The sequence below is a fragment of the Excalfactoria chinensis genome, chromosome 20 (genome assembly GCF_039878825.1).
Source record: "Excalfactoria chinensis isolate bCotChi1 chromosome 20, bCotChi1.hap2, whole genome shotgun sequence".
In the NCBI taxonomy this organism is placed as follows: Eukaryota; Metazoa; Chordata; class Aves; order Galliformes; family Phasianidae; genus Excalfactoria; species Excalfactoria chinensis.
The window spans coordinates 2,356,352-2,384,234 of record NC_092844.1 but is presented as its reverse complement, the minus strand read 5'-3'; the positions used below and the strand labels follow the sequence as shown (position 1 = coordinate 2,384,234).

Genomic DNA, 27,883 nt, shown 5'->3' with positions numbered 1-27,883 from the left:
TTTATTTTCGCTTTTCCCTTATATAGAAAAACCCGGGGGATCTGCTGACCTGGACTCCCGGCTTTCCTCCCTGATTCTTTTGCCCTTAGCTTGGGTTTAGGGATCCCCTCTCTTTGCGGTCCTGCGGACACTTCGGTGTCTGGCATGGAAAGAGCAGCTGCTCGGAAAGAGAATAAGTATTAGAAGCAAGAGAAATCCTCGTAATCTTGGGACGTATATAATCTACGTCGCCCTGAATCCCAAAAGGCAGCGGGCCCGTCTCTCTGATTTATTTTTATGCTAGCCTAGTTTGCATCCCAAAGAAGTAAACTGCTATTTTTAACCACTGGTTTAAAGCTTAATTAAAAGCCCCTAAACTGATTGTTTTGAAAATTGATTTAGAGGAATTGCCCCAGGGCTGAGACGCTATCTAAGCCAAGTTGCAGTCCCAGAGCTCGCAGTGGTGTCTGAATCGTTAACCCCGCAGAGCCGGGAGTCGCCGGGACTGGATGACACATGGGGTTGGCCGGGCTCCTTGCACCCTCTGCAAAGAAAGGTCCTTTGTTAGCTCCGGCTACTGGTTTGCTCGGGTGGATCTCCGCTGGTTTCCTGGCGTTCCGAGGTTTAATTGAATTAAGGCAAGCTCGGAGATGCTGGTGACACCGGGACGGGAGAGCTCTGCCTTTCATCTGCTGGAGGGGAATGTGGCTGGATCTGGGGAAGTGGAATTTGGGGACGGGAACTCGCCATTCGATCGAAGGGAGCTTTACCTGCTTAAGAAAAAGACCGTGTGGGAGATGGAAGTTGGTTGAAGGCAGGGGGGCTGCGGAAGGGAAGTGGCATTTCGGCCCCTTAATTAGATGTAAACAAGAATAGGGACGGGGCTCCATGGTCAGACAACTTGATTGTTAAGGGATTAACACCTAAGTAAACCAATAAAGGCTCTGCGGGGCTGGTGAGAAGGCTGCGGGCCAGGCAAGCCCGGCACACTAATGGGTTCCCCCCGGCACGACCCACCCCAAAACGGCCCTCTCCTCCCTGCAAGCGACTTTAGGAGCCCGGTTTTAAGGCTATTAGCCAAGGCATGAGTTATTTTTTGCTGCCTGGGCTCCTTGGAAAGCCCCCTTCGGGATGCTTTAAGGTGAGGAGCCTCTCACTGCAGGCACCCATCGCCTTAATCAGGTGTATAAATGAACTGGGAGTGCCCACGTATGGGGCTGAACCCCTCCCGTGCATCCACACTTAAATAGGACGGTCCCTTTTGCACTGCAGCTTCCTTGAACCCTTTTCAGTCTCTCTGGCCTTCCTTGGTAATAATTAAATAGAAATCCTTCAAAGCCAGCTCGAGTGAAACACTCCTGGGCGTAGCTCTCCAGGTTGGCCTCCAACCGGGCTTTTGTGGTGGTTTCTTTTCCCCCCACTTCACCCTCGATTGGTATTTTCCCCCTCCCTTCTCGCTCCGGCCAGACTTGGAGTAGATGGAGGAGTTTAACCTTTGGAAAGTCAGGTCTGGCCTTAAGTGATGCGGTACCTGTAATCCTAATTTCTATGGCTTTCTTGCCGGCGCTGATTTGGGTTTGAGAGAGGTACCTGAAAGGCTCAGAGTCAAACTGAGTTCAATAACTTTGCTCGGTTTTGTTTTCCTCCATCTCCTCAGCTTCCAGTGGTCTCTTTGCTCGGCTGGCAGGGCTCTAATATCGGAGCACTCTAGGGTGTGAGTATTTCTTCCTCCTGATTGCAAATAACCGAAAGATTAGCACCAGCAGCTGTTTGGAATTGGAACAATGGAGAGACCTAGGAAGTGGAGAAATTGAAAAAGGAGAACCCCCCCCCCCCCCCCTCAACCCCCCCCCTAATCACCCAGCTCAAAGTTCACGAAGTCAGACTGCATGACTTAACATGACCTCCACCTCGGCTTCACAGGGCTGTTTACTTATATGAAGGTTGATGGGGGGAGAGACAAAAAGGGAAAGGGGGGTGGGGGGGAAGGAAAATAGCCGGGCGTTTAATGCAATTTCCAATAGAAATGAGAGGTTATTACGGGACCGGACGGCTCCGTTTGGTCTCTCTGAGCGCTGCAACCCCTTGCCCTGTGGGTTGTGTTTAGGGGAGACCCTCTCCTTGCCCCTCAGAAGGTGAATTACCTCTTCCTTTTAGCTGCAGAGGGGTGAGTTCAAGTCCCTTTCTGCCTCGGGAACCCATAGCTGTGCGCTGGGGCTATGGAGCTGAGGAGGGGGTTCAGCTTTGGGGCAGAGATTTGGGGTTTCTGCAGGCCCTGTGCCGGCTGGTGAAGTGTGAGAGCGGCTGAGCTGTCAGGCAGGGTTTGAATGGGATCTCCTAATGGATTTGACTCGGAAATCTCGACTTGACCAGTTTTTTCCTCTTTAAAACAAACTCATTAAACTTGTCAACACTCATTAGGGCCTTAAAACGCTGAACTGGAGTCACTGGGGAGAGCGGTTGGTGGGGGGCTGCCTTGGGAAGGAGGTGGGGAGGGGGCAACCCAGCAGCTCCTCCGAGCTTGCGGGGATTTGCGGGGCGGGAGAAGGGGAAAATAACCCCCTGCAGGGAAAATAAACGCCTTAAAAGAGAAATCAAGGGAGGAGAGAGGGAGCCGGCACGGGGATGGGGCCGGACTTTGAGTTGGTGCTTGGAAATAGGGGAAATCTCCGTGTTCTCTCCCCCCTCCCCCCCCCCAGCTTCGGGCTTGCCTACAAAAGACAGGGCGGGAGGTTTGGTATTCCCCGAAGAAATCATCGTTCGCTGCGATTTGAGCTTTGTTTTGGGGGGGGGGGGGGGTTTGTATCTGCTCGGCTGTGATTTCTGCAGTTGCCGGGAGAAGGTGGAACTCGGGGGAAAGGTTCGAGCCAGCTTTCAGCCCTAAATCCTCTGGAAATGAGCCTGGGCTCCGAAATTCCTCCCCCAATCCCCTTACCCCAAATATTTTGAGAGCTGTAAAATGAGGCGGAGATCGTCTTAATTCTGTCGGCAGGACGAGAATTGCTTTCGGGTGTGCGTGCGTGTGTGTGTGTGTGTGTGCGCGCAATTAAACGTTGCGCATTTCTCCGTCTCTTGAATGGGGGTTTTGTTTGGGGTTATTCTGATGCTTTTCAAGCCTCGCTTCTCCTTTAAGGGGTAAGAGGAAAAAAAAAAAACACACCCCCACCTCTATTAAAAAACAAAACAAAACCCCCAAAAAAACCTTCGAGACCTTCTGTTATTCCCCTCTCTGAGAATGAGAACATCAGCTATTCAAGCGTATTGATGAACTCCCCCAAAAAGTTTATTAAGAGAAGCGAAAACAAAAGGACTAAAGGCCGCAGGCAACTGGACAGACAGTTTATAAACTAAGGTCCCATTGTCCCCCCGAGGCAGATGCATGAATACCTCTGAATGGGTCCCTTTGGAGTGACAAGATCAAGCCAGACAACAGCATGTTAAAAGGAAGGAGCGCTGTTTCTCTTTCTCCAGCCGAAAGATCTGCTCCCCCTACTCCTCCTGCATTAATGTACATCTGCAGGGGGAGGAATAAATAGCTCCTTAGGATCTGCGCCGCTCAGGGTTTTTATTCTTCCACCCCCAGCACTGGCTCTTTGCACCATATGCTCCAGATCAGCCTCCTTTCTCCGCAGCCTCCAGCCAGGCAGTCGCCTAAAATGATCCCCAGCCATTGCAAACTTTCTTCTCTCCCTTTTTCCCCCTCCTCCTTTCCTTCCCTCTGCCGCTGTTAAAATCGCGATTTACGGCCTTCTTGCCTAGGAGATCCCTCGTGGTCAATTAGGTTTGCGCAGAGCAATTTAACTAATAGGCTCTGATGGATTTATATTATTATTATTATTATTATTACTATTATTATTATTATTATTAATTTTACCCTGGGATATTGGCCTTGTGCTGTCAGGACACGCCATGGAGGGGGCAAAGGATGGCCAATCTGGAAGAGTCCTGAAGCCAAAGCCCAAACCTGCCTTAATTAAATGAACAACCAATGAATTAAAAGTCCTGAAATTGATAGCAGACCTTCCCTGGGCTCTGCTGTCCATGTCACCACTGGTGTGGGTACCCTTCTGGCTCCAGCCTCCTTCTTATGGAGATGGGGATGAGAGATGGTTGGGTCATACTGAGCAGCTTTGGTTTCCCCTCCTTGCAGAGCTCCACAAGGGCCCATTTTGCCCAGGTTTGCTAAGGTTCAGTCAGAAAAGTTTTCAGGGTATTAATGCGTGTTTGAAGCTTTATGATGTTGGGGTTTTTCATTGCCTGGATGGTGGGAAAAGAGGGAAGGAGCAAATTTTGCATCACTTTACCCCTCAAATAACTAGAGGTGCAGATGGCAACTAAATGCACAGGGCACAAGCCTGAATGCAGAGATTTATGCAGCCCAGTGGTGCTGACCTTCCCACCCCAGATTTGGGGCTTGGAAGGTCCTCCCTGCCCCTGTTGTCAGATTGGGAGCTGTTGGTGAGCCCTGCCAGCTGGGAACATCTCATCCCAATGGGGCTGGTAAGTGCCGTGATGGATCGGTCCAGTGTGTCCCTGGTGATGGAGGGGCCATATGCCTGTTTGCACGCTCCTAACAAGAGGCAGCTCTGAGTGTTGGGTTGGGAGGTCAAGCGATGATAATAATAATAAAATTACCCCTCTCCCCACCTTCCCAGTCTCACTTTCCCCTCTGCAGTGGAAGATTTGCTATTTCATGGCTGGCTAAAGCCAAACTTCCCTCAAAGGGGATATGTGACACCCACTAACCTGCACTTAGTGCTCTCCTAGATAGGTGACCTGAATGCAGGCTGAGCCATGAAGGCAAAACCAATCTATAAACTGAAAGAGCAGAGGGGAGAAGGAACACCGAGCAAACATCTAAAGTACAAAACTAAAACAGCAGAAGTGATTCTGCGTTGGGGAAATACCTGTTTCATCAGCTTGGGCAGAGGTATCCAAAGAGCAGCAGGAGCTTGAAGTGGAGCAGGCAAGTTTCCCTATATCCAGACGTGGTTCAGAGGTGGCAATGGGATTTTACTCACGTTAGTAATCTCTTTGCCTTCAGCGGACCTACTGATGGGCACAGGTTGTTGCAGGACCTGACAAAGTGTTTGAGGTCCTTCTGTGTAGGAGTGCTTTTATTATATCCCTTTGGGGCTTCCGTGAGGTCCCTTTGCTTGAAAGCACTGCAGATGGGGCAGGGGGAGAAGGGGAAAAAAAGAAAGAAACAGATGAGGAACCGATGTGATGAAAGACCAGCAGATTTTGTGTCGTTCCTGTCCCCACAGTGGCTCCCTGAGGCCTTTCAAAGGAGAATAAAAAGGGAATTGGGAAAACACAAACGCATAATCAAACCAAGGAGCCGGTTAACCAGGCCAATACCCGGAATCCCAAAGTCCCATTTAGCTGCTCACAGGATTATCACTTGTTGCTGATTCAAAACCAGCAGGTGTTGTCAGCTATTTATGATCACTGTTATTTATACAGTGCCACTGGTGTGCCTGGCGCACGGCAGACAGACAGATGAGAGCCAACCTCTCCCCTGAGAAGATACCAAACTAAATTAGACTTAACACGGCGGCAGACGTTAACGCACGGCATATGGGGACGAGGGGAAAAGAGGGGTTCAAATCCACAAAGATGGTGAAATCTCCAGCCATTAAATCCCGCACCCATCAGCTGATTCATTCCCATTTTATAGGAAAAGCAAAGGAACGGTTCCATACGTAGGGACCAGGGCAAGGTGCAGCACCTTACTTTGCAGGCAGAGTGGATGGATGCTGTTTGCTTTAGGGGATGAGGTGACATTAGAGCTGGGGATAAGCAAAGTGAAGCCACTTGCTCAGGTTCACACCGAGTATCAGCAGCAAAGCCAGGGCTGGAGACTCCTGTAAAAATTACTAAGCAGAGCTGAATCCAGAGCCTTTTTCTTCATAACCTGAGGGTTTTATGCAGGAAAATACCCATGGTATCTGCTGGAGTTATAGGTTGAATACAGACCTGGAGTTTTAGCTTTTATTATTATTATTGTTATTATTTTCTTTAGAGGCTCGCGGAGCAAACAACGAGATGTGACTTGGAAATAAAACACGTTCCCAGCTTAGGCCTGCAAAGACTTACATCGGTGGTGTGACTTTATCCAAATGAGTCATCCCCATCCCATGTGGGTCTGTGAGAGGATTCCCCATGTAAGCAAAATTGACTAATGCGACGTAATGCCAGGCACCGGTAAGAAGCATTCCCCAGCTTCCAACAAGGAGGCTGCAATAGGGAAGGAAATCAGCTCTGCACAACTCCAGCAGCCTCCTCCTGCCTTGGTCTTAAAAGACAAAAGTCACAAAGCTGGTAACTGGTTGCTGCTTAGCTGGCAGGGGTGTAAAATGCAAAGTAACCCCCCGTAGTTATTTGAAGAAGGCTTGGTCCTGCTGTAAAGCTCTATAAACTGGGCTCCTTCCCCCATCCCCTCCTCCCCGGCATGTTTTAAATGATTTTGGATTTTAATGCAGGGCCTGGAGCTCATTCCACCGTATTCATGGCATCAAACAAGAGGCTGCTGCCCCCAGCTGGGTTCCTTGAACTTAGAAGCAAAGCTCTACTCAATATTACCTTAATTAATTAACTAAAGAGACAATGGCTTTTGAGGTCTCACCTCTGTTTCCAGGGAGGGGGGTCTTTTGACAGAGCCCTGCCATAAACTAATTCAGAGTTCCAGCAAGGAGTCATAGGGGGAAGAGTTAAATGACACTATTTACTTGTTTACCAAGACAATTTATGCCATATTTGTTTTTCCCCACCTTCTATCTGCTGCACTGAAAACTCTGTCGGGGGCGCAGGGGGAAAGAGGAGGAGGAGAGAGTATTATTTGCATTAACTACCGGAATCAAAGCATATTCCCATCTGAAAAATACCACTTCATAGCTCTTGGTATCTTCTTCTTCTTTTAATTTTAATTTACAAAAAAGTTTTTGAAGCTTTCCAGGTTCAATATAACAAATCTGAGCTTTGATGCTTTAAAACCGCCATAAAGAGCTACAGGCAACATTGCAGTTAACCAAATATGTATATATATATATATATATAAAGGCTCCTGGGAGTGCTTGCATCTTCGCTGAATGTTGTGGGGCTTTTTGTTCGTTCACAAGCAAGCACTGAGTCGGTGGTTTATTCCACTCAGAAACAGACATCTCATGTTTTGTATCCAGAAGAAAAACCTTTTAAAAGGTCAAAATGGAAAGCAACCATCTGGAAAATCTACCTAGGAATAGATAGGAAACTCACAACAGAGCATCGTTGCTGGATTTTGGGACACTGTGCCCAAGCTGGAAGGTAATGTGATCAATACTTTATAGGTAAGGAAATTAAAGCATGGCCTAGACCAGGTTTGTCACTTACTGTCCCACTGGGAGCTCACAGTTAAACACAGAACAGAACGTGTACCTCACGAGCTTCCGTCTCCATTGGAGCCTCCTCCACCTCCCCAAGTTGTCTGTGTTGAGGCTGAACCCATTCAAGTAATGTAAAATGGCTTTGCTTCGTGGGGCTTTGCAAATGGAGTAGGCTGTGGATTTGAGAAGGCCCTTTAGGTATTTTGGTTCTGTGACCCACAAGCTCCATATCTCCTGTTATTTCACGTGCTTCTAAGGATAGCATTTCGATTATTTGGCAAATGATGCAACTGTCTGCCCAATTTTGTTTGCTAAAAATCATCTGCTCTGAAACGTCCAAGAAATCTCATGAGTACCAATCTGGAATTGTGTTCTTGATGCGCTATGAAACTCGGATATTTCATAGGAGATTCCCCATTTGCATCAGAGAAGGGATCAGTCACTTCCCTCTCCAATCGATACGTTTTTGCTCTGGGTTTCATTGTTCAGAACTTGGGTTGGTGCGTGCAAAATATGTGTGCGTGTGTTTCAGAGCTCTGGGGCATACGAGAGCGTGATCGTTCATAACCGCATCTCCCAATTTAAGGCATGCATTTTTGGAGGCCTGGGCTCAGCCACTGAAAATTCGGTCCTTATTGTCTCCTGTCTCAAATCTGCAATTACTTACATCCGTATTTAACTTTATGCACGTGAGCAGCCTGATGGCTTGAAACATAGACGTGCTAAGAAGGTATTTTGCTGCAACCTCCTAGGAAAGGGAGCAGCTGGAAGAGTAACCATTAATTCAGTTAGCAAGGACTCCCCATTGTATGCAAGGTTTCTTTTTATACTCACTTTAGAGGAGTTGTGCTCACATGCAAGGTTTAAGAGACGGGTTCTGCCATAAATGTGTGACTCTGATGGACCTATTTGAGCTTGCAGTAAATACAGAACTTTAAAGCAACTGAATTCGATGTCACCACCCCTTTGGTTAACCTGCAAACATACAACTTGGCCTGGCTCTGGATGTGCTGTTTTGTCTAATAGCTGTGGAGCTAAGCAACAACTCTGAGCAGTGGCTTTTTATATCTGGCTCCAGCAGCAAATTGCTTTACCTTTGAACAAGCTACTTCTTCTCCCTCTGGCTCTGTTTTGGTTCCCACCTCTGTCTTGTCTAACCAGTCTTACCTTGAGTTCATAGCATAGCAGGGAACCAAAATGACCAACCTGCCTCATTTTTACAGTAAGACAGACCACTGTTGGTTTAGCTAAATGTCCCCTGAGGCTAGATGATATTTAAGAAACATGTAAGCTAAGAAACATGTAAGCTATCTGAATTGATACATAACCCCGCAAAACTCAGGGCTGCTGCAGAAGCTACCAGCCATATCCCTGTCCCGCTCCTTTGACAACTTCTCTTTGATTCTGATTGGGGTGATCTGCCCCCAAAACAGGCAACTTATCAGATGCTTATGCTACTGGGATTACAAAACTAAGGGCTCAAACCTCTGGGTTTGGGACAACCAATTTCCTCAAGGCTCACCCGAGACTGACCTGCTCAGTACATGCAAGATTGGAGTTCGGACTTGAGCCAGTAACCCAAGGGAGAAAGCAAAATCCACTCTCCTCCAAAAGGGAGGGGAGAAAGGATGTCTTGTTATCAGTTAAGCACCTGGCTTCCTTTACTTACACTGTGCTGCTTATGACGTACCTACTATTGGGGCAAGAGGGTGAGGGGACTGGAAACACTTCAGAAATGGAAATGCTGTCCATTTGTTTATGATTTTGTACCCCAACGTGTAACCTGAACCCGATGGAGTCAAAAAAAAAAAAGAAAGAATGAAACCTCTGCATGTTTCCTACCTCAAAAATACTGGAGCGAATCCAGGGGCTCTTGAAGGCAAATTATTCCATAGGGCTGAAAGGCAAAAGAAAAACACAACACAGGAGGAGGAATTAGAAAAAGAAGGCTGCCTTTTTGTATTCCTCTTTTCTCTTTTGCCCCCTTCTCTCCAAGTTTTGAAAGAGTGCCCTTACTTGTTCTCCAACATCAATGGGCAACCCATGCATTTTCGGGAGCACGGCCAGCTAGCTCTGAAGCAAGCCCCACAATTTGCAAATAATTACATTTGTTTGGAGGATATTTGAGGACAGAAACTGATTCCAAGAGCACAACATTGCTCAGACCTTAGCGAGGACTTCTCATTTTCCATTCGTTTTCTTTCTGTTTTCAGGGAGAATTTTCTGCTCACATAATATAAGTGAAACACCTCCGGATGAGCTTACTTGTTGCAATTATGCAGCTTGGGTTATTAAATAAGCTGTGAATATATTTTGCCATTAGCATCCTTGCACGGAGAGTTGGGTATATATATATATATTTTCCCTTTGGTATGTTTGGTTTTGTCTTCATTTTGTTTTAAATGCAGGATAGAATCAGCTTACATAGGGTAAAACTGACCTGGCTGGGGGAATAGCATCAGGTTTTGCATGTTGCACATTGAAGGATCACATAGAGCCAGAGGTGTTGATTTGGCTGATAACGCAAATTAAAAGTAGGGATGATGCCGTGATGTCACTTTGCTTTCATACCTGCTAGCCTGATATTCTTCAGTCTACGTCCAACTCAAGCCATTGGTGAGCCAACTATTGCAAGGCGTTGTAGATGTGTAATTTCTGTTTCTTCTGGAGCACTGGATTAGGCTGGGAAGAAAATACACTGGTAGAACCATGAAGCAAATGTGTCTTTGTTCAGGACTCCTATATAAATAGTGAGGGAGAGGGCAGCACTTGGGCAATTCTATACGTGCGTATTTACTTTGTAAAGTAGCAGAGGCCAAAAATACAGCCTGCAGGGCCGCAAGCCTACAGGGATATATAACAAACTGTAAATGAGAGCTGCCTCCATGTGTGATTTTTTACATATGGGCTGCTCATGATCAAAGCACGTGTGTAATGTAAATTGGTGTCTAGATGGACAGATCTGTGAGCAGGGAATTGGCAGCTTGGGGTTATCCTGGCTGTACTTTTGCATTGCATGCAACCACAATCAGCTCCATGGCCACTAGAAATGAGAACAGCTCCACTGATATGGGGACAGCACGCTGCTTGGCCTTGCTCTGTGCTCTATCCCATATGTGCCTTGCAGGAATGATGCTCCCAGTCACAGTGCTTGGGCTCTGTGTGGCCAAGAGGAAAATCTGGCTCTTACTGTGGACATTTGGATAGCAGGGATATCCGCTTCCCATATCCTAGTGCCACTGCTCTTCTTGGCTTTTCCCACTCCCCTATAGCTTTCCTTCTCAGCTCGCACACTGAGGTAACTGTATTTTGCTCTGGGCTAGCCGAAGATGCTCAGAGCAGTGCCTTGGTAGCGCTGAGAAAGCCAGCTGAAAGGCTGTCAGGTTTCCAGGCATGTATCCATTCCCCTTATCCTATGGATCTAGAGGTAAGCGGTGCTGATAACTCCATGTTGCTGCACAGCATGAGTTTGGGACACCCCTTTCTAGGGGCCAACACGGCCCTTTTCCCAGCATCACTGCCAAGTAACATGCTTTAAAAACAGCCTCTCAGAATGGCAAGGGAGTTTTGGTTGTTGGCGGTTGTGTGGAGTTTGTGGTTGTTGTTGGGTTTTTTTTATGGCTAACTTTATCATTGCCCGAGCACGCCTCAAAGTGTCAGCTTGACATAATATGTAACAGTAATTAAGAAATAAGCCTCTTGCCCGGTTTCACAGCAATCATTTAGCTAAGTAACTACCATGGTCCAGTGCCTCAAAAATCACCATTAGCCCACGCCACTTATGGCCATAAAATTTCTTGTTTTCTGCTTTTCATCGGACTCACCCTGGAATCTTCGTTTTGCTTTATTTATACATTTGCACTCAAACAATGGCAATAAACCCATTCCCAGAGTGTTGCAAATCAGAAATTTGTCCACATTTTTTCCACCACCTTCCTGGGTGAAGCTGCCTTTTGCTTGGGAACGGCGGTGGCTGAAGGCAGCTGGGAGGGAAGCAAGGGGGGGGTGGGGGGGGCTGGGCTGGGTGTCGCTTTGGAGATTGATCGGTGCTGTTGGAAGTCGCTGGGATGGGGCAGAGAGGGGGAGCAGGGAGGAATCTGGCATGAAAAGGCAGTTTGTGGTGACAGGAGTTTCTTTTGAAAGACCTGATTGAATCAGACCTGAGGCGGGAAGAAACGGCTGTTGCCTTCATTGAGTTTTTGCTAACTTTTCCCCCCCCCTCCTCCCTTCCCTCCTCCTACTATCGAGGTTTTTCGGTCCAGGCCTTTTTTTTTTTTGCTGCTTTGTTCTGTTTTAATGTGTCTTCTGCTGTTTAAGCTGGAAGAAATAAGCACGGGGTCCTGCCTGCAGGGTGAAAAGAAAAAAAAAAAGATCAAGTACATCTCACTCAGTCGGCAGCAGCCTGAGAGACATATTTTTTTGCACCATTCTAAACCAGCGGACCGCTAATTTCAACAAAGCCCGCGATTTTTGCCCGCTATTAGGAATTTCGCCTCCATAAATTACAATTAACACCCTCTGCAGGCAACTCGGTGGACTGGATCGGGATGCTGAAAGACCAAACGGCATTGCCTTCGCTGGGGAAATCCATAGGGAAAGCCGCTTGCTTTGCCATGAGTTTCTCCCCACATATAGCAGGCAAACCATTCTCATAGGCGATACTTATGGAGCTGGAGGATGCTTTCTCCATTTCAGGCTCTCTCCTTTTGCCACTTCAGTCCAACCATGGCCACCTCCTGCAGACCCGGTGCAGATTTTCCTGGGCGGCCGACTTAGGAGCAATGACTGCTCACTCAAGCAAGAGCCAGCTGGCATTATGGAGATTTTACCCCCAGTGACATCTGAATTGAGCTTTGAGTAAATGCCCTCGTATTTGGTCCACTCGACTTCAGAGGGAGTTTTGTCTGAATCAAAAGAAATAGGGATAGAGGGAAAAAAAAAAAGAAAAAGAAAGAAAGATTTTAGTACTTAGCGGTTAGAGAAGCCGGAATGCCTGGATTTCCCTCTCTTGTGGCATTTGGGCACTGAGGGAAGTGCTGGGACTTAAACTGAACTATCAACATTGGAAGGAAAAATTCTTCCTGGCAAGAGCAGGCTTGGGCTGATGGACGTGTGCCGGAGATGACCTACTAAGTCTTCTTTTTTCTCTTGCTGTTAAGTTTCTTCATCCCCAGCTCCTGGGTTATGCTGCTAAATTTCTCCTCAATTCCTTATGCCAGCATCTCTCTCTCCAAGGAGACACTAAAACCCTCCTCATCCTGCCTATGTCACTGTAACCCCCTGGACCCCACCTTCCCTCTTCTTCTTCATTCCTTTCACCCTTTTGGAACCATTTATCCAATTTTCTCTCACAAATCTCAGATATTAACGACCCAACATCAACTGGAGATGCTCACAATCCCATTGGCAGACAACTAATGGGAGCACAGCCAGGTGGAGGGAGGTGGGAGCTGCCTGGCTCCGCTTGCAGAGGTGTCAGTTCAGCTTTTCTTGGTCTGTCCTTTATTTCTTCTTTCTTTCTTGTTGTGCACTCCTTCTCCATCCCTTTTGTCACTGCTCCCACCACGGTGGTGTAAGGGGTGATGCTGTCTGCTGATGTTTCCACCCTTGGCACTCAGGTATCACAGAGAACCTCAGAGATGCAGTTTCATTCCCAAACTTGCACGTTTAGCCCTTTTGTTACCCACCCTCCCCCAGTTTCTGTTCTACACATCTCCCCTCTCACTGTCATTGGGAGCACAGAAAAATATCTTGTTTCTTCTACTCCTTCTTTACTGCTTATGGCCTATGGGGATGTGAGACAGAATGTGAGATGCAGAACTTCTTGCATGTTGAGCACCCCAGATCTATCCATCACCCCCTTTAAACATCATGTACAGCAAGCATGTTAGAAGGTCTATATGTCATCATTATATGGACTATATTAGCATTTCCTGTGCTTCTCAGCATTGTTATTTAGATGTGTGCCTTCAATAGTAAGCTGCCTGTACTGCTCTATTTCAATTTACCTGACCATTTAGACTCTGAAAGCACTGGAGGAAAACATTTGAGTGTAATCTCTACCTCTAAGCTTATGGAATAGGACTTAGAAGCTGCTAAATCGGTGCCTTTTTGTTTGCACGTCAACAGGCAAAATGTTAAAACAATTGTGTAGGTGCTTCTGCACAGCCAGCCAAGGAGGGGTGAAGATGGAAAAGGGGATCCAGGCCTCGTCTCATGAATATAATAGGATTTCTAATAAATTCATAGTTATTCATGGTCTTGCTTAGATTGCTTCTAATTCCTCTCAGACTTTCAGTTCTCAGAGCAGAATCTTGCTAGCAAGTAATGAAGAGTTTGTAAGGTTTTTGGGGAGGCCTTTTCCAGCCTTCAGATTCAAAACGCGTGGACTTTTAGATGCTGCCTACAATGTGAATAACTATTTTTTTTAATGAAGTGTTTTTTTTTTTTTTCTTAATCTCTATTTTGGCACAAGTCAACCATAAGTTAATCAGCACTAGGAAACCACCATTGCTTCCACTGGGTGAGGGCTGCAGGAGATAATCACAGGGTAGTTTGCATCTCCGTTGGGAAGCATCTGACACTGGGATCTGTCAGAGGAAGGACTGTGGGTATTAAACGAACCCTTTATCTCTTTTGTTATAAAAACTCCTGTTTGAACACGTCAGCAGAGGGTGACATTGTGCAGGGTTGGGATATCATCTTGAGTGCCATCAACATAAATTTGGCGAGTGCTTAGAATGGATTCCAGTTTGAAGAAGGTGGGTTAAGTTTTATGAAAATCGATGACAGAATTATTTTGATGTCGCATAACTCTGAGCTGCAAAGATACTGAAAATCTAAATCTAATTTCCTTTATGTATTCTTAACATCGAAGATATCCACCTCATCTAGTTTGTACGTGGCTTTGGATGGAAACTTCAGCTTTGGGCAGGGAATTTCTTGTGTCTTAGTATGAAATCGATATAAGTTAGACTGTGTAATGAAGAAAAATCCATGCTGTTCCTACCGCTCTTCCAAGGTTGGCTGTGGATGGCTATGAACTAAATGAACTTAGGCAGCACGTGCATATTTGTAACCCATCTCCCAAGGTGTGTGTGTGCTGGATTGGGTTGATATCAGCCTATGGAGAAGGTACTGTGCATTATTATGGCTCTGTGCAGCACCTAACACGACAAAGCTCCCATGGGGTCAGCATGAGGCAGAATCTTCCATAATCAATGAGGGCAAGATTGTTCGTAGGTACAAAGGGAGCACTCAGTCTCCGCCGGGTTGAGATGGGTGGCTCCACCTAATACTAAGTAGGTGCAAGGCATGTGCTGCTCTTTGAAAGTCTTTCCCAGAAATATCAGCATCCCGCGCAGATCGCAGAGACACAGTGTGCAAAGCGTGCCTTTAAAAGACCCAGTCATGGCCTGCGCGACGAGGTTCAAGGCTTGCTGGAACTTCTTGAGTTGTGTCTGTGTGTGTGTCAGCTGTCCCCGAGCCCAATACCGAAGAGGGGACAATACAGACAGATAAGATAATGGATGAGAAGGGAGTGGAAAATCTATCCTGTATTCTGGTGGCATTTCTAATAGCGATAGCGCTGGCAGCATTGGACCGAAAAGCGTATCCAGCACAAAGGGGCTGGTAAGTCCTCTCCAGCTCCCACTGTGACGCTAAAGCCGGTTGCAAATATCCAACGCTGGGGCCCCTCGCAGTGGGGAGTGGGACGGTGGCTACGTGACCCAGGGCAGCCCTGCCATTCCCAGAATGGGGCTCAGCTCTCGCTGCTGCCAGGCGCTTGAATATCCCGGTGGGGTTTCTCCCCAAAACCACAGCAAGCCCAGGGTTAAAATTCATATCCAGCATCCAGCTCATCGGCACGCATTTTACCCAAGTCTCACTTCTAGGTTTGTTGCTTACCCAGCCCATGGTCCCATAGTTTATTTTACATCCCGCGGGTTGTTTTAATGTTGACTTGTCTGTTTAGAAAAACCAGAAAGACAAATAAACACTCCAGCTTTCAAAGGGCACCTTTGATTTTAGACCTTTGCTGACCCGTTGAATTTGCTAGAAGACATCTGAATTCTCTGTTTAGTAGTAGACTCTGCTTTGCTACTGCTGCTCACGGCTCTGGGGTTGTCCACCAAACTCGTGCAGCCCAAGAGCTTGTTCTGTCTGGCATTTCTGAAGCATGAAATGGGAATCTTTAGGCATGGAGGAAAGTGTTAAAGTAAGAAGGGCAGGCTAATCAATTACCTGAATAATGTGTTAGAGCTGTAGGTGATATTCAGCAAAGTGATGTCTTTCAAAGAGGAATGTTTTCACCTGGCCAGGAATTTGGGGCTTGATGTAGGAGTTCTGCAGCAAGGAATCAGACCAAGCCATGAATTTTTGGGGTGTTATAATCGAAAAGTATCAGCTAGAGGATGCAGCAGCTTCCTGGGAGCAAGGACATCCACATTTTATTTCCAGTATCGACTCAGACATGCAAAATGAACTCACACCACCTATTTGCCTTGCCTGGTCCTTCCACATCCATTGTCCATGTTTGGCTTAGCACAGTGTAAAGCCCCCCACTGAACCCTAAGGTATGGGCTATAGGAAAGGCAGAAATACAAGTAACAGTTACTGTTTCACACCCCAAAACACAGAGAATTTGGACAATGCAGGCAACTGCATTTTTGAAGTGTTTCGAATTTCAGGGGAGGTAATTTCTTAATTTAGCTAAGCCAACTTGCTCCGTCCCAAGAGGAAAATCTCCATGCTTGCACCCTGAATGTCCTCAGCGTGCAGAATGAAATTATTTACCAGCTGAAGAAGTATGAATATCAAAAGGTTCATTAAACATTCCAGCTAATTTTCTCTGGTCTGTAAAATTCGGTCGGGAAGAAGGGCTGGATGAAAGGGGTTGGGTTTTTGCATGGTCAGTACTCAGCTTTCAAAACTGTACGTGGCCTGGAACTAACTTACATATCACTGAGCCCCATGGAGGGTGAGTGATTCTCATGTGGGCTCATCAGTAGCTGGAAAAATAGTTTTCTTGTGACTCTTTGCTCACTTGCTGTGTCTGTTCAAGCTGAGAGTGGGAATTTCCTTCTTGTAACACTTCACTGCTTGGTTTTCAAGTAGTTTTCTTTGGGTTCCTATCTTTTATTATTGAGTGCGTGTTGCTAGTACCTGTCTTTGCTTAGAGGCTGTTTGCTTGCTAGGTGATTGTGCCAGTCCCTCTACCTTGTGTTTGTCCAGCTTAAGAAGCAGATGCTACTTATTATCTGCCACAGCTAGACCCCGTGGTAGGTTGCAGACCATTAATATTTCTGTGTGGTGCTTCTGTTTCTGAACAGGTGTGAATGGCACCAAGATTTGTGCCTTCTGTGTCTCTAAACAGCATGGCACAGCTCCTGGCTACCTCAGATAGTCAGTGTTGAGCTACAGCAGCAGAAGCTTCTGCAAAGATCAGCCATGCATGGGTGGGAAATCAGAAGATCCAGGAGGTTTTCAACCTCTTCTCAAATCACAGCATCACATTTGAAATGTTAAATTCCTTAATGGGAAAAAAGCCTAATCCAAGTGATTTGAGAGCAAAGCGAGGTTTCTCATTTCAGGTCCGCTCGACCGTCTCTATTGTGTGAGATTAAAATCTCTTGTTTATTAAAAAAGAAATAAAAAATAACATCAGCAGCCCAAGCAAGCGGGAATGATTTAAAGTTATCCTGAACTGTTCTCATGTCCCCGCATTTGGGAAATTTGTCTGGAAAACAGAAAACCTCAGGATCTGAACAGCTGTAACCAAAGTAAACGTAGCGACAAATGTACCTGCTCCCATCACTGTTTGACAGGCAAGGCCGCTATGCTGCACGTATTGAATCTCTCCGTTTGGTAAGAGAAGAGCACTGTTGAACACATCCCTCTGCTTTAATGACGGTGGGAAACATGTTTTACTTTGCTCCTCATCTTGAATTCCTAAGCAAGAGGGGTTTCAGCTTCTGCTGCGTGTCTGTCAAGGCACAGTTGCTTCATAGGATCACAGTCCCAGGGGGAAAGAGATCATTGCAAGCCCCTCAAAGATCCCTTGTTATATTTTAAAATAGCTGAAGAATGAAGTCATGTATCCTGAGCATTCTTGGCAGATAAAAACCACAGAATGCCATGCAGATGCAGTTATCTACCTCCCCAAAACTGCTCTGTAGGGCCGGTGCTGGACTCATAAACTTAGTTTTTCTGGGTTGATCGTGGCCTCATGTGACAGTTGTGTCCTGCTTTCATTGGGACTGAAGGACCTGCTCAGCACAGCTCTGCTCCTTTGCTGGGTTTGCTCACCTTCTAACATCCATCTGAGGCTCCGAGTGCTTAATTCAGGAATCCTATGTTCTGCCCTTTGCAGCAAAACTGAAACTTCAGAGCTGTGATCTGAGTGGAAACGGAGCCTATAGAGATTACATAGTCTTTAGAGAGCCTGACTCAGCTCTGAGCCTGAGTTCTGGTGGGGTGAGCTGCCTCTTCTGTCTCAGCTGGGCACGTTCACTCTGGAACCTAATGGTGGAAAGTGTCGGCAGAGAAAACATTTTGCAGCCAGTGTTAAGAGGCGTGAATTAGCATGTGAGTCTGTCATGATGCTGTGTCTGCTCTTCTGGGGGAGCATCCTTTCATGGTGTTGGAAGGGACAACTGTGCTAAACAGCAACCCATAGGCAAAACGGGCTCTTGTCACTCTGGGCTGGAGGCTTTGCTGGTAGCGTGGCTGATACCTTGTCACCGGCTGATGTCTTTCAGCAGCATCATAGAATAAACAGCGGTGTGCAAAGAGGCAGGATATTTGCTCCCTAAAGCAAATGTCCACCAAGCAGGATGTAATAATGAACAGGTGAGCTCGGATTTTCCTTTAGCTTCTGGGCTCCTGTCCAGCTCAGTTCCCAGCAGTGAATCCTTGCTCCAGGACCTGGAGAGGATCTGGATGCCACTTGTCCTCACTGGTGGCCAAGAGGAAAAGCAAAAAGACACGGAGCAGTTACTCGGACAGCAGGTAGCAGATCCGTGATGCTGTTTATTTTGGCTGCCCTGCTCCCAGCTTGTGCTACCGCATCCCCCTCTTGCTCTGAGCCACCTCCTCCCCCCCCTCCTCTCCACCCCAAGCTTATTTCCCGGCCTCTGGAGGTTTTAATATTCAAGCCGTACCTTCCACATGAGCTGTGCTGAAGAGTTGACGTGTCGGAGTTTATTGATATCACATCGGGCCGCGCGGGGCTGTCAGCTGCACATTCAGCCTTCAGCGACCCCCTAAGGTGCGGGCTCTGGCAGCTCTAAAGGAATCTGCACAAAAAACGCCTTTTTGTTTTGTCCAAGGTGAGACAATGCTCACAGGGCCCTGCACCAGATGACAGGGCTGATAAAGGACCAAGCGGCGCAGGGATATCTTTCTTTCTTTTCGCTCCTTCATTCAATCCTTCTTTCTGTCACTTGCATTCTCTCCTCCCTATACTTTTCTTTCTTCTCTTTCTTCTCGCGACTCGGCGAGCAGAGAGCAGCAGAGACAAGCAGAGGGGTTCAATTGCAGGCGAATGTCACAGTCTGGCTTCTCAACACGTTTTCAGCTTGATGTTGGCCAACTTGACGAGGGGCACGCTCTGCTTGCTGGGCCCTTTTCTCCTCGGGCTCTACACAGTCACGTACTTTGGTTTCCTCTCCATGGGATGAAATTAATGTAAAGCCCTCTCTGCATGTGCTGGGAGAAAAGCAAACAGGGGGGGACTGGTGTAAGCAGAGAGAGGGTCAGGAGCGGGTAGGAAGGCAGCAAAGAGAAGAGAGAAGCAGTGGGAGTAGCAGTGAAGCAAGAGGATGCGTGCACACATAAAAGCACAGGGACTCAGGGAAGGGAAGGAAACAGAAGAGGGGAAACAGAATCAGATGCTCTCCCAGGACACCTGCTCTAATGACTCCTGCACCCCTCTGTTTGCACAGACATGGTAGAGTGCAAAGCAAAGGAAGCAAAGTGGCTGCTCGTGCCCACTCTTGTACACCTCTTGGCTTCAGGCAGTCGCTCTGACATTCAGATAAATGAAGCAGGGCTTGCAAACAGCGGGAGGAATGTGTTTCTCATGTGTGGTTAAGTGGTCTCTGGTGCCTCATTCTCACAGGCTGCTTTTTCAGGGTTGGGAAAGGTTTATGAGGTTAAATTTGTTTATCTTTCCTGAAAGAGTCTTATATTGAAAGGTCTTTAACTTGATGTATCCAGCCAGGGAGGCCAGGGCTGGAACAGCAGAGGAACTACAGGACAAGATTAAGAGCCATTGGCAGAGCTATATAGGAGATGGGGATGAAAATAAAAGAGGGTGTTGCAAATTGGGATGCAGGAGCAGTGATAGAGCTGTGCAGGGACCCCAGGGTAGCAATAGCAAGGCAGCTATCGGCTTGGATTGAGATGTGTTGGCAAAGCACGCAGTAACAGGATGGGAACGGGAGGGATGCAGAGGTTTTCAAAGGAAAAGGAGGAAGGTGAATTGGACTTTAGATATCTGAGATGGTGCTTCTAGCTCAGTCAGCCTAGGGAAAATTCTGAGCATAAGCAAAGTGCTGGAAGAGGTTAAGGACTAATACTAAGGACTAAGATCAGAACCAAGGAATAAGGGCAGAACAGAGCCCAGACAGATGACAAGCACCTCTGGGTAGTTTGGAGTCTTGCTCCTGTGGATCTGAGTTGTTTCCATGAAGGTGTTTGGATGGTTCAGTGTCTTTCCTATGATGGTGTTTGTAGCTCTGGGTGCCCTCAGAGGGTGTTCGTAACGCATGCAGGGAGCACTTAGATATTACATTGTGCTTGGAATGAGGAGTCCAGCTGGTGTTATGCACTCCCGGAGGCTCACCCCCTTATTAGAGTGGCTGTGATGTTAGAGATGCTTTGCTTGCAAAACAGACATGGCTGGAGCATGGGCTGAGAGCGAGGAGAGGCTGCGTGATGCTTGGGGCTGGGATGTATTGCAGCTGGTTTCCCTTTGCTTCCCATTTTTGGGAGCACTATCGATGCCTCTCGGACTGCATCGTTTCAATTCAAGTCGGGCAGCCAGCAAGCCCCTGCAGTCCCTCTGGCGCAGCCCTCGGCTGGACCCCGTGCCTGCCACAAACACGCAGCTATGAATATTGAAGTGAAAAAGGGGCCTTTTATGGACTTCACAGATGTGCTGGGGAGTTGGGGCAGGCCTCATTACCTCGGGGTTCTTTAAAAGGCCAAACAAAAACCAGAAGAAAGAGTGTTAAGGGCAGGGGGGGCGGGGGGGGGGTGGGGGGGGCAGGGAGGCGAGAACTAGAAACAAGTTGAAAGAAAAGAAAAGACGACTGGAGTTGATGGATATTCCATCTGTTTATGTTCAGACCGGTGCTGGGAATTAACAAAGGCTGTTGGAGACGTAGGCTCTCTTTCTCCCTCCCTATCTTTCTCCAAATGTTCTGGATGATTTGGTTTTGTTCGCTGCTCGGAAGGAACAGAGTGGGTTGTGTTTTGTTGTGTTGGTGTTGTTTTTTTTTCTTTGGGACCATGTGTCTTTGCACTGGGGCTCTGCAGCTGATACCCGCATTGCCAGACCCTGATTTGCAGTAGGAGCTGCTGGGGCCCCGATGGCTCTCACCACTTTCACATGCAGAGTAGATGGAGTCTCCAGGGCCAGATCCCTCCATCCAGGGTAAAAGTGTTGTTCTGTCTATACACGTGGCACAGCTGGTTAAGGATGCAATTCCTGTTCCCCTCTGGGAAAAGCCTTCATCTAGCTTAACTTCCAACTTCAAGGCAAAGGTTTGTGCCCAACATGAACAGGGTAACCTGGGGCAGCTGCACTCAGTGCAGAGGGGACTCCAGACAGGAGCTGCTGGCTGCGTCTTTGCTCAGTGTGAGTTTCATATTGGCAAGAAGCCTTTTGTGATGGATGAGTCCCCCATGGAAAACAGGGGCTTTAGCTTTTTCTTTCCAAAGTCCATTGGTACCTGACTAGACCTGAGGCCACTTAAGTCACAGAGGTGCAGAGATTTCACAATGGAAAATGGAGATGAATATTGGACTTGTGTGTATCTGAAGTTGGCACATGAACCAAGACGTTAAATTTGCATAGAGGCACATATGTATATGATGGTCAAGTGCCAGCTGAGATTCTCCCTGTGCATGGCATGGGGAGCTGTAACTGTGTAGCACCTCTGTCTTTGACACCCATCTTTCCACACTCCCCCATAGGCAGAAACTCTCTCTGCCTGTATCCCTCTTCGAGTGCATCATCTTCATTGTGAGTATTAATTCCAAGTTATAAAGCCCATAATGGACGTTACCTCCATCTGTGCTTTGGTTACAGCTAGCCAGTTCAGTGCCTGAATAAAATAAATACATACACAAAAAAAAACACACCCAAACCTTTATCTCCTAAGGTCCCCACGCTAATGCTTTGCTGAACACCGCAGTCCCCAGCTGAGCTGTAAATGACTTTTTCATTTTCCTAGGCCTGCTACCCAGTCTGTTTGGTATTCAAGGGCACCCCACCAACAGGCACTATCATTCTGCTTGGGCCGAATTACTTGATTAAAACGCATATCAACTATTATGTGATTCGTTTTCTGCCTCCGCTCCACACCACAGCCCTCTAAACTATGTTAAACTGTAATACAGCTGCACAGGCACGAGCAAATGCTGGAGAATGGGGAGTTTACAGGTTGGAAAGGGGAGGGAGGGGGAAACCCAAGCTTTATTGTATGTGCTGTGCCGCTGATTGGTTTTGTGTTTGTCTGGGAATGTGCTTGGGCAGGGGCAGAGGGGTGAGAGATGAATTTGAAACACCTCTGTCCCCTCTTTGCAGTCCCACCTGCTGTTGGATGGGCTTGGAGGTGAGTGGGGTTATTCTGCAAACAAATAACGCCGTCTCTTTCTCATTGCGAACTCAAGACTTTATCATTTTCCAAGAAGAGAGAGAAAAAGACTGCTCTTGTTCTCACATCAGAAAGGAAAACCAAGGCAATGCAGTTCTGCTCATGTGATGCTGCCACTGTCTCTCTCCTTCTCTCAGGCTTTCCATAGTCTTGTTTGCATTTTGATGGGTTTTGTTTGCTTTCTGCCAGAGGGAAAGGCAGATGCTAAGAAGAAAGGGAGAGTTTCAGCTCTTGCTTCTGAAGCTGTTGGCTACAGATCTAGCACAGGAGCCATACCCTGAATAAATGGCTGCTTCCTACTGATCCTTGTTATCCCACCTGGGATGCTAGCTTGCTTCTGGGAGGTGTACGCTCCCACCTCCCTGCTCCTATATGTGCTAAAGAACAGCAGCGGAGCCCTCTGCTACATCCTCATCTGACTTTGCTCTATCTAGAAGCTCCGCTATGGATGTGCTGGGTTGAAGCACACCTTCTGTCAGTCCTGGCATGGTACACAGGCTAGTTGCACAAGCAGGTGGTGAAAACAAGAGCATGGAAATAGCAGCATCACAGAGCTGGACTACAGCCAGTTACAGCCTCAACCTGCTAAATATACTGTGGGTGCTTGAAAATAGAACAGGAAAGAATAGGGTAACGTTGTGGATGTAGTGAATATATGCAGGTTTTTCTTTCCCCTGCTTTATTATTGCATGCCCTCACAGCAATCAAGAAAGATTTCCATCTGTGAGATGGGTTCCTCCTTTCTGTCTCGTGATAACGTGGCTCTGTTTATTGAGTCAAGCAAAAGCACCGTGTTGCAGGTGAAGCTGCCCTTTCCAAGGCCATTGAGAGCTTCTTTATTGTCCTCTAACATAAAAATGCTTGACATCTTCATTCAGGTATATACAGGACTAGAAAAATGTGCATATATTTCGTTGTTGGGGAATCAAGAACGGCATCTTTAGTGGATGGAGAGCTTTGTGAGCAAGGGGGGACCTGACATAGTGCTATAATGAGATAATTCAGATCTCTGCGATACCACCAAAGTAAGATTTGCTTTCATTCTTGTGCCATCCAACCCAATTTCCCCTGGGGGCACCTTCAGCTTCCCAGCTGTCACCTCCAGTCCTGCTTTTGTGGAGCATCACTGCTGCTCCAGCAGTGCCTGGGTGGGTTTGCTGAAGCCATTTGCAGAACAAACAGTGCAGTTACAGCTAAGCCATCCACGATACCATTCCCTTCTTATTCATCTCTCCAACGTTCAATTTTTAGGATGGTGCAGCTGGAAGCAAGAGAGAAGGAGAGAGGAAATGAGAGGGGGTGACAAAGAGATGAGAAATACTGGAGGAGAGAGTATGTGGTTTCCCTTTCTCCCTCCCCCCCCCCCCCCCCAACAAAATCCAATCCCTACTTTAATGAATGCGTTTTCATGTCTGGTCCTGCCTGCCAATCCTTCCAGACGGCACCAAGGTGCTTCACCAGGAGGCAGCAGGTCCTTGTAGGGCATCAAGGGCTCAGTCTGAGCCTGGAGGGTCTTCTTGCAGCCGATTCCACCTAATCCTGTTGATTAATTTAACTCTGGGGCTAAGAGGCGCCCAGAAGCAGTGAATGGAGCTGGAGAGGAGAAGGGGGGAGGATGAGAAAGCTGAAGAGGGAGGACAAATCCAGCCCATAATTATGGAGGCTTTTCTCCTCTCCTCCAGCCTCAGTCTACTTGTGCTCCTCTCAAACCCTAACAGAGAGCTCTGCTAATTGTACTCCAACCTGAACAGGCAGCATTGCTCAGGAATGGGGAGCAAGAAATTGAAGCACTCAGGTTTTTTGGATGGATCCCCCTGGATTTGCTTGGGAAGGGAGGTTTCCTTGAGTTACTCCTGCAGCTCTTCTCATTGCACAAGAAACTTCATGGAGATTACGGCAATGGTTTGTCCAGCACATTTAGGAGTGGAAAAAGACCTGTTTGATCCTCAAGTCATGTGTTAGGCAGGTAAGGGACAGTCCCTGTTATCAGGGGATGCTCTAAGTAACAGGCTCATATTGCAGTCTATCTCAGCCAAACGACTTTCTGTATTATTTAGTGAATCTCGTGGCTGACAGCAGCAGCTGCACTGTACTGAAACCAGCTGGTTCCAGGCATGCCCTGGGATTTTTCTTGCTCTCTTGGTTTTGTCTTTGTAGTCGGGTTGCTGGAGCCTTGGACTTGGCACGAGGAGCTGCGGCTCCCTTTCCCAGCTTTGCTCCTGACTCACAGGGTGACCGTAGGTGGGTGACTTCCTCCATCCCTGCCACGGCTGTGAAATGGAGATAATGCCAGCTGGGGACTGCTTGGAGTCTTGCAGATAGAGAGTGTTACATCAATTTCTGTGGCAAGTTTGGGCTCTTTCTCTTTCTAGCCCTATAGACAAGGTGATGGCCAGCATGGTCACCGGTGCTGATGTGAATAGGACAAATTATTACTGGTGACAATTGGTTTTCCTTTCTCAAATCCTTAGGACAAATTGGGGATCTGGACTTTCCTCACCTGGGGAGATGCTGGATCCAAGCTTTGCTGTATGCTATGTAAGCAGCCGCATCAAGAAAGCAGTGAGCTGTAGTAGATAACACAGCCCAATATTTGTCTTGGTGTGTTTTCCTTCTCTTTCACTGATCCTGTCACATTATGAGCCAAAACACACTTCTATCCCTTTTTTTTCCCTATCAATTATCAAGAAAAAAAATCCTAATTAAACCAATAATCACCAGTGACTTATGTGATCAACGTGAAAAACTCTGTTGTGTGCTGCAGGTTTCCAGATGTGCTTTGGCACAGCATGGTTCTCCGAGCTCCAGATGTGCTCCTACCTGCCCCAAATCATCTGGGGTGCAGATGTGCAGGGCTGCTGTTCTCATGTACAGATGTTCCTTTCACACCACTTGAGATTCCAGACCTTTTCTGAACACGGATGCAACCAGAAAGCTGGTTAATACGCAACTGGAGTTAACTCAGCTCTAATGTGCCCTCGAGACATAAAAGCATTTTTGTCCTGCAGCAAGCAGAATGCGATGGCATTTTGTGGTCTTCTCAGGATAAACAAGTGAGCTCCGGTGGGATGTTTGCCTCCTACTCCTCTAAGCAGAGCAGCTGTTGGGGAGGCACAGCTGCCATTCCCAGCTCTGAAAAGAAAAAGGGCAGATTTTGGGTGACGGTAGCACAGGAACGGAACAAAAAGTTCAGTTGGATCCTCAGGCGCACAGCTTTGAAACCCAAGCTTTGCTCCATGAGATGCTGCTAACAAATGCTAGAGACATTGGCAGTGCGTTCCATCCAAAACCCAATGGATCTGAGGGGAAATTTGGTGAAAATCTGTGTTTTCTCCTTCATTTCCAAGCCAAATAGGAAGAAAATAAAGAACAGAATGAGACGTATTCCAGCTTACTTCCAGCTTATTCTAGCTCTACTATGGGGGAGAGAGAAAAGCAAAGAGATTGAGGGGACCTGGGGCTCAAGAAGGGAAGGGCAAAGGCCCAGAACAAGGGAAGGGAGAGGAAGGAGGTGATCATTTAGACCTTAGTGAAGGACTTTGATGCTACCTTCATGCTCTAAGAGTCTGACTGTGTGCAAAATGACCGCTGAAATCTGTGAAGTAAGAGAAGAAGAACTCTGTAGGTTGGGCAGCCCAACCCAGAGGTGAAGCAGAGATGGCAATGTTGTTCCCAGCTGGAAAAATTCCTAATAATTCTCATTTCTTTCTCAAGGTGCTTTAAAAAAACCTGAAATCTCATAATGCTAACACTTCACCAAAACACAAGAAGAAATCAGGCTGCAGAAGCCAAGGCATCGGACATTGAAAATCTTTATGCTCTTATTCTGGGTTTTATGTATTTTAAATGGAAATTAGTTGAGGTAACATAAGTCAACAACTGGAATCTCTTTCCCTTTGACCACTGTGGGCTGTGAAGCATCCCTTTGTGCAAACGGTTCCCATTCTGATAGGTTGGCTTTTAACAGTACGGGGAACGATGATGGGAGAAAACTGTGTTAGTGGTAGAAAGCTGGTAGATGTGTTGTATGTAGGCAGAGCATTTGTTTTGATGGACGCCATCACTGTAGCACTGAGGCTGCTTTCCTGGTGTGCCCTATAGCCTTTCTCCCTATCTCTTGTTAAGAATCATTCCCCTCCTCTTGCCCACCCAGGAAACAGGCTGGATGAAGGCTCTGATGTCGAATCTGAACCAGACCTGCCTTTGAAGAGGAAGCAGCGCCGCAGCCGGACCACTTTCACCGCCGAGCAGCTGGAGGAGCTGGAGAAGGCCTTTGAGAGGACCCACTACCCAGACATCTACACCCGGGAGGAGCTGGCGCAGAGAACCAAGCTCACCGAGGCCCGCGTTCAGGTAGGAACCAGAACCCTAGGATGAGTCTGGTGGCACAGCTTCTTGTTTCTCTCAGGTAGAGAGACAGCAGCGTTGGGGATGTGGAAGGTGGAGATTTGGATGGACCTCTTCTCTGGAGCCTCACACGTGAGAATCTGAGGCTAAAATCCAGTTGTGCACATGCCCGCGTTCCCATGGGTTTGCAGCTATGCCATTTGGGTTTGGCTTCTTGCAGAGGTACCAGCTGCAGGATTTCCATCCAGGTTGGGATGAAGAGCCAAACCTTCCCCCTCTTGGCAAGGCGCTGAGCTCTCTGTTTGCTGTGCGAGGAAATTCCTTGGAGGAAGCAGAGTGCATGTGTTTGTATTTGGTGCTGGAGGAGAAATCACACCATTGACCAACCTTGCCCAGGGGAGCAGATCATATTTTGCAAAGTTTGCAAGATACATGTGTGAATTTTCATCAGACTTTCTTTCTTTTTTTTTTCCCCCCATGATCTCCAGAGAGCACAAAAAGGGTGGGGGGAGGGAAGAAGAAGGGAGGAGCAGGAAGGGAGGGTTTGGGGCCGGGGCACTCTGACATCTACACGATTAATAGCCCTTGTGGGAACTCCACACAGAGACCCTTATGTCTTCCAGATAAAGGCTGGGTCAGCAGTGTGTGCAAACACGCAGAGGGATCAGGAGTGTGAACAGATCGGGGGGTATAATAGGGTCCCTTGGGGAAAGGGAAGGGAAGGGGGAGGGAATGGGGATTGTGCTGGGTTAGAGAAGTGAAATGGAGACCCCAGCAGTCCGAGCTCCGCGCGGCCGTGCGATTGGGTTTCAGGCTGAGCTGTGTGCATGCAGCCAGAGCTGGGCAAGGAGAAAAAGAGCATTGTGGGCTTGTGGCAAGGACACGGCCTGTTAACCAGCCCCTCTAACACAGAACAGCCTTTTGTTTTTGTTCTGTGGTTCTCAGTGTAATGAGCTTGGTGTGATTGCCACAAGCTTGCCTCACATTGCATGGATGGGGATGTTTGCTACCTGTGCACACCTGGGACATTCATGGGTTAAGGGCTTTTTCCATCAGCACTGTGGCAGATGCCTTCTCACCTCCTTCCAGCTTCTGCTTCTAAGTACAATTCCTTGCATAGATTGAGATGGGATATTTTTTAAAGGGCATTTTAAGGGAGAACAGAGTTTAGGGAGTATCTCTTAATGAGGCACGAGATATCTGCACTGCATGAGCCGTGATGGAGAGGAAGGGGTAAGCCCCAAAAGTACCAGGGAGTGCAAAAGCCAGCAGTAGGTTCTCCTTTTTCCATTAAGGTTCTGACCTCAC

General features: G+C 47.4%; 1 protein-coding gene across 8 annotated transcripts in view; it reads left to right on the top strand.

The window, feature by feature from the left end:
* PAX7 (paired box 7) overlaps positions 1–27,883 on the top strand; it is an 87,970-nt gene that overhangs the window by 15,777 nt on the left and 44,310 nt on the right. For all 8 annotated transcript variants that reach the window (XM_072354532.1, XM_072354533.1, XM_072354528.1 and 5 more), the window contains exon 7: positions 26,382–26,581. In XM_072354532.1, the coding sequence (XP_072210633.1) occupies positions 26,382–26,581 (200 nt within the window). The remainder of the gene's footprint in view (positions 1–26,381; positions 26,582–27,883) is intronic.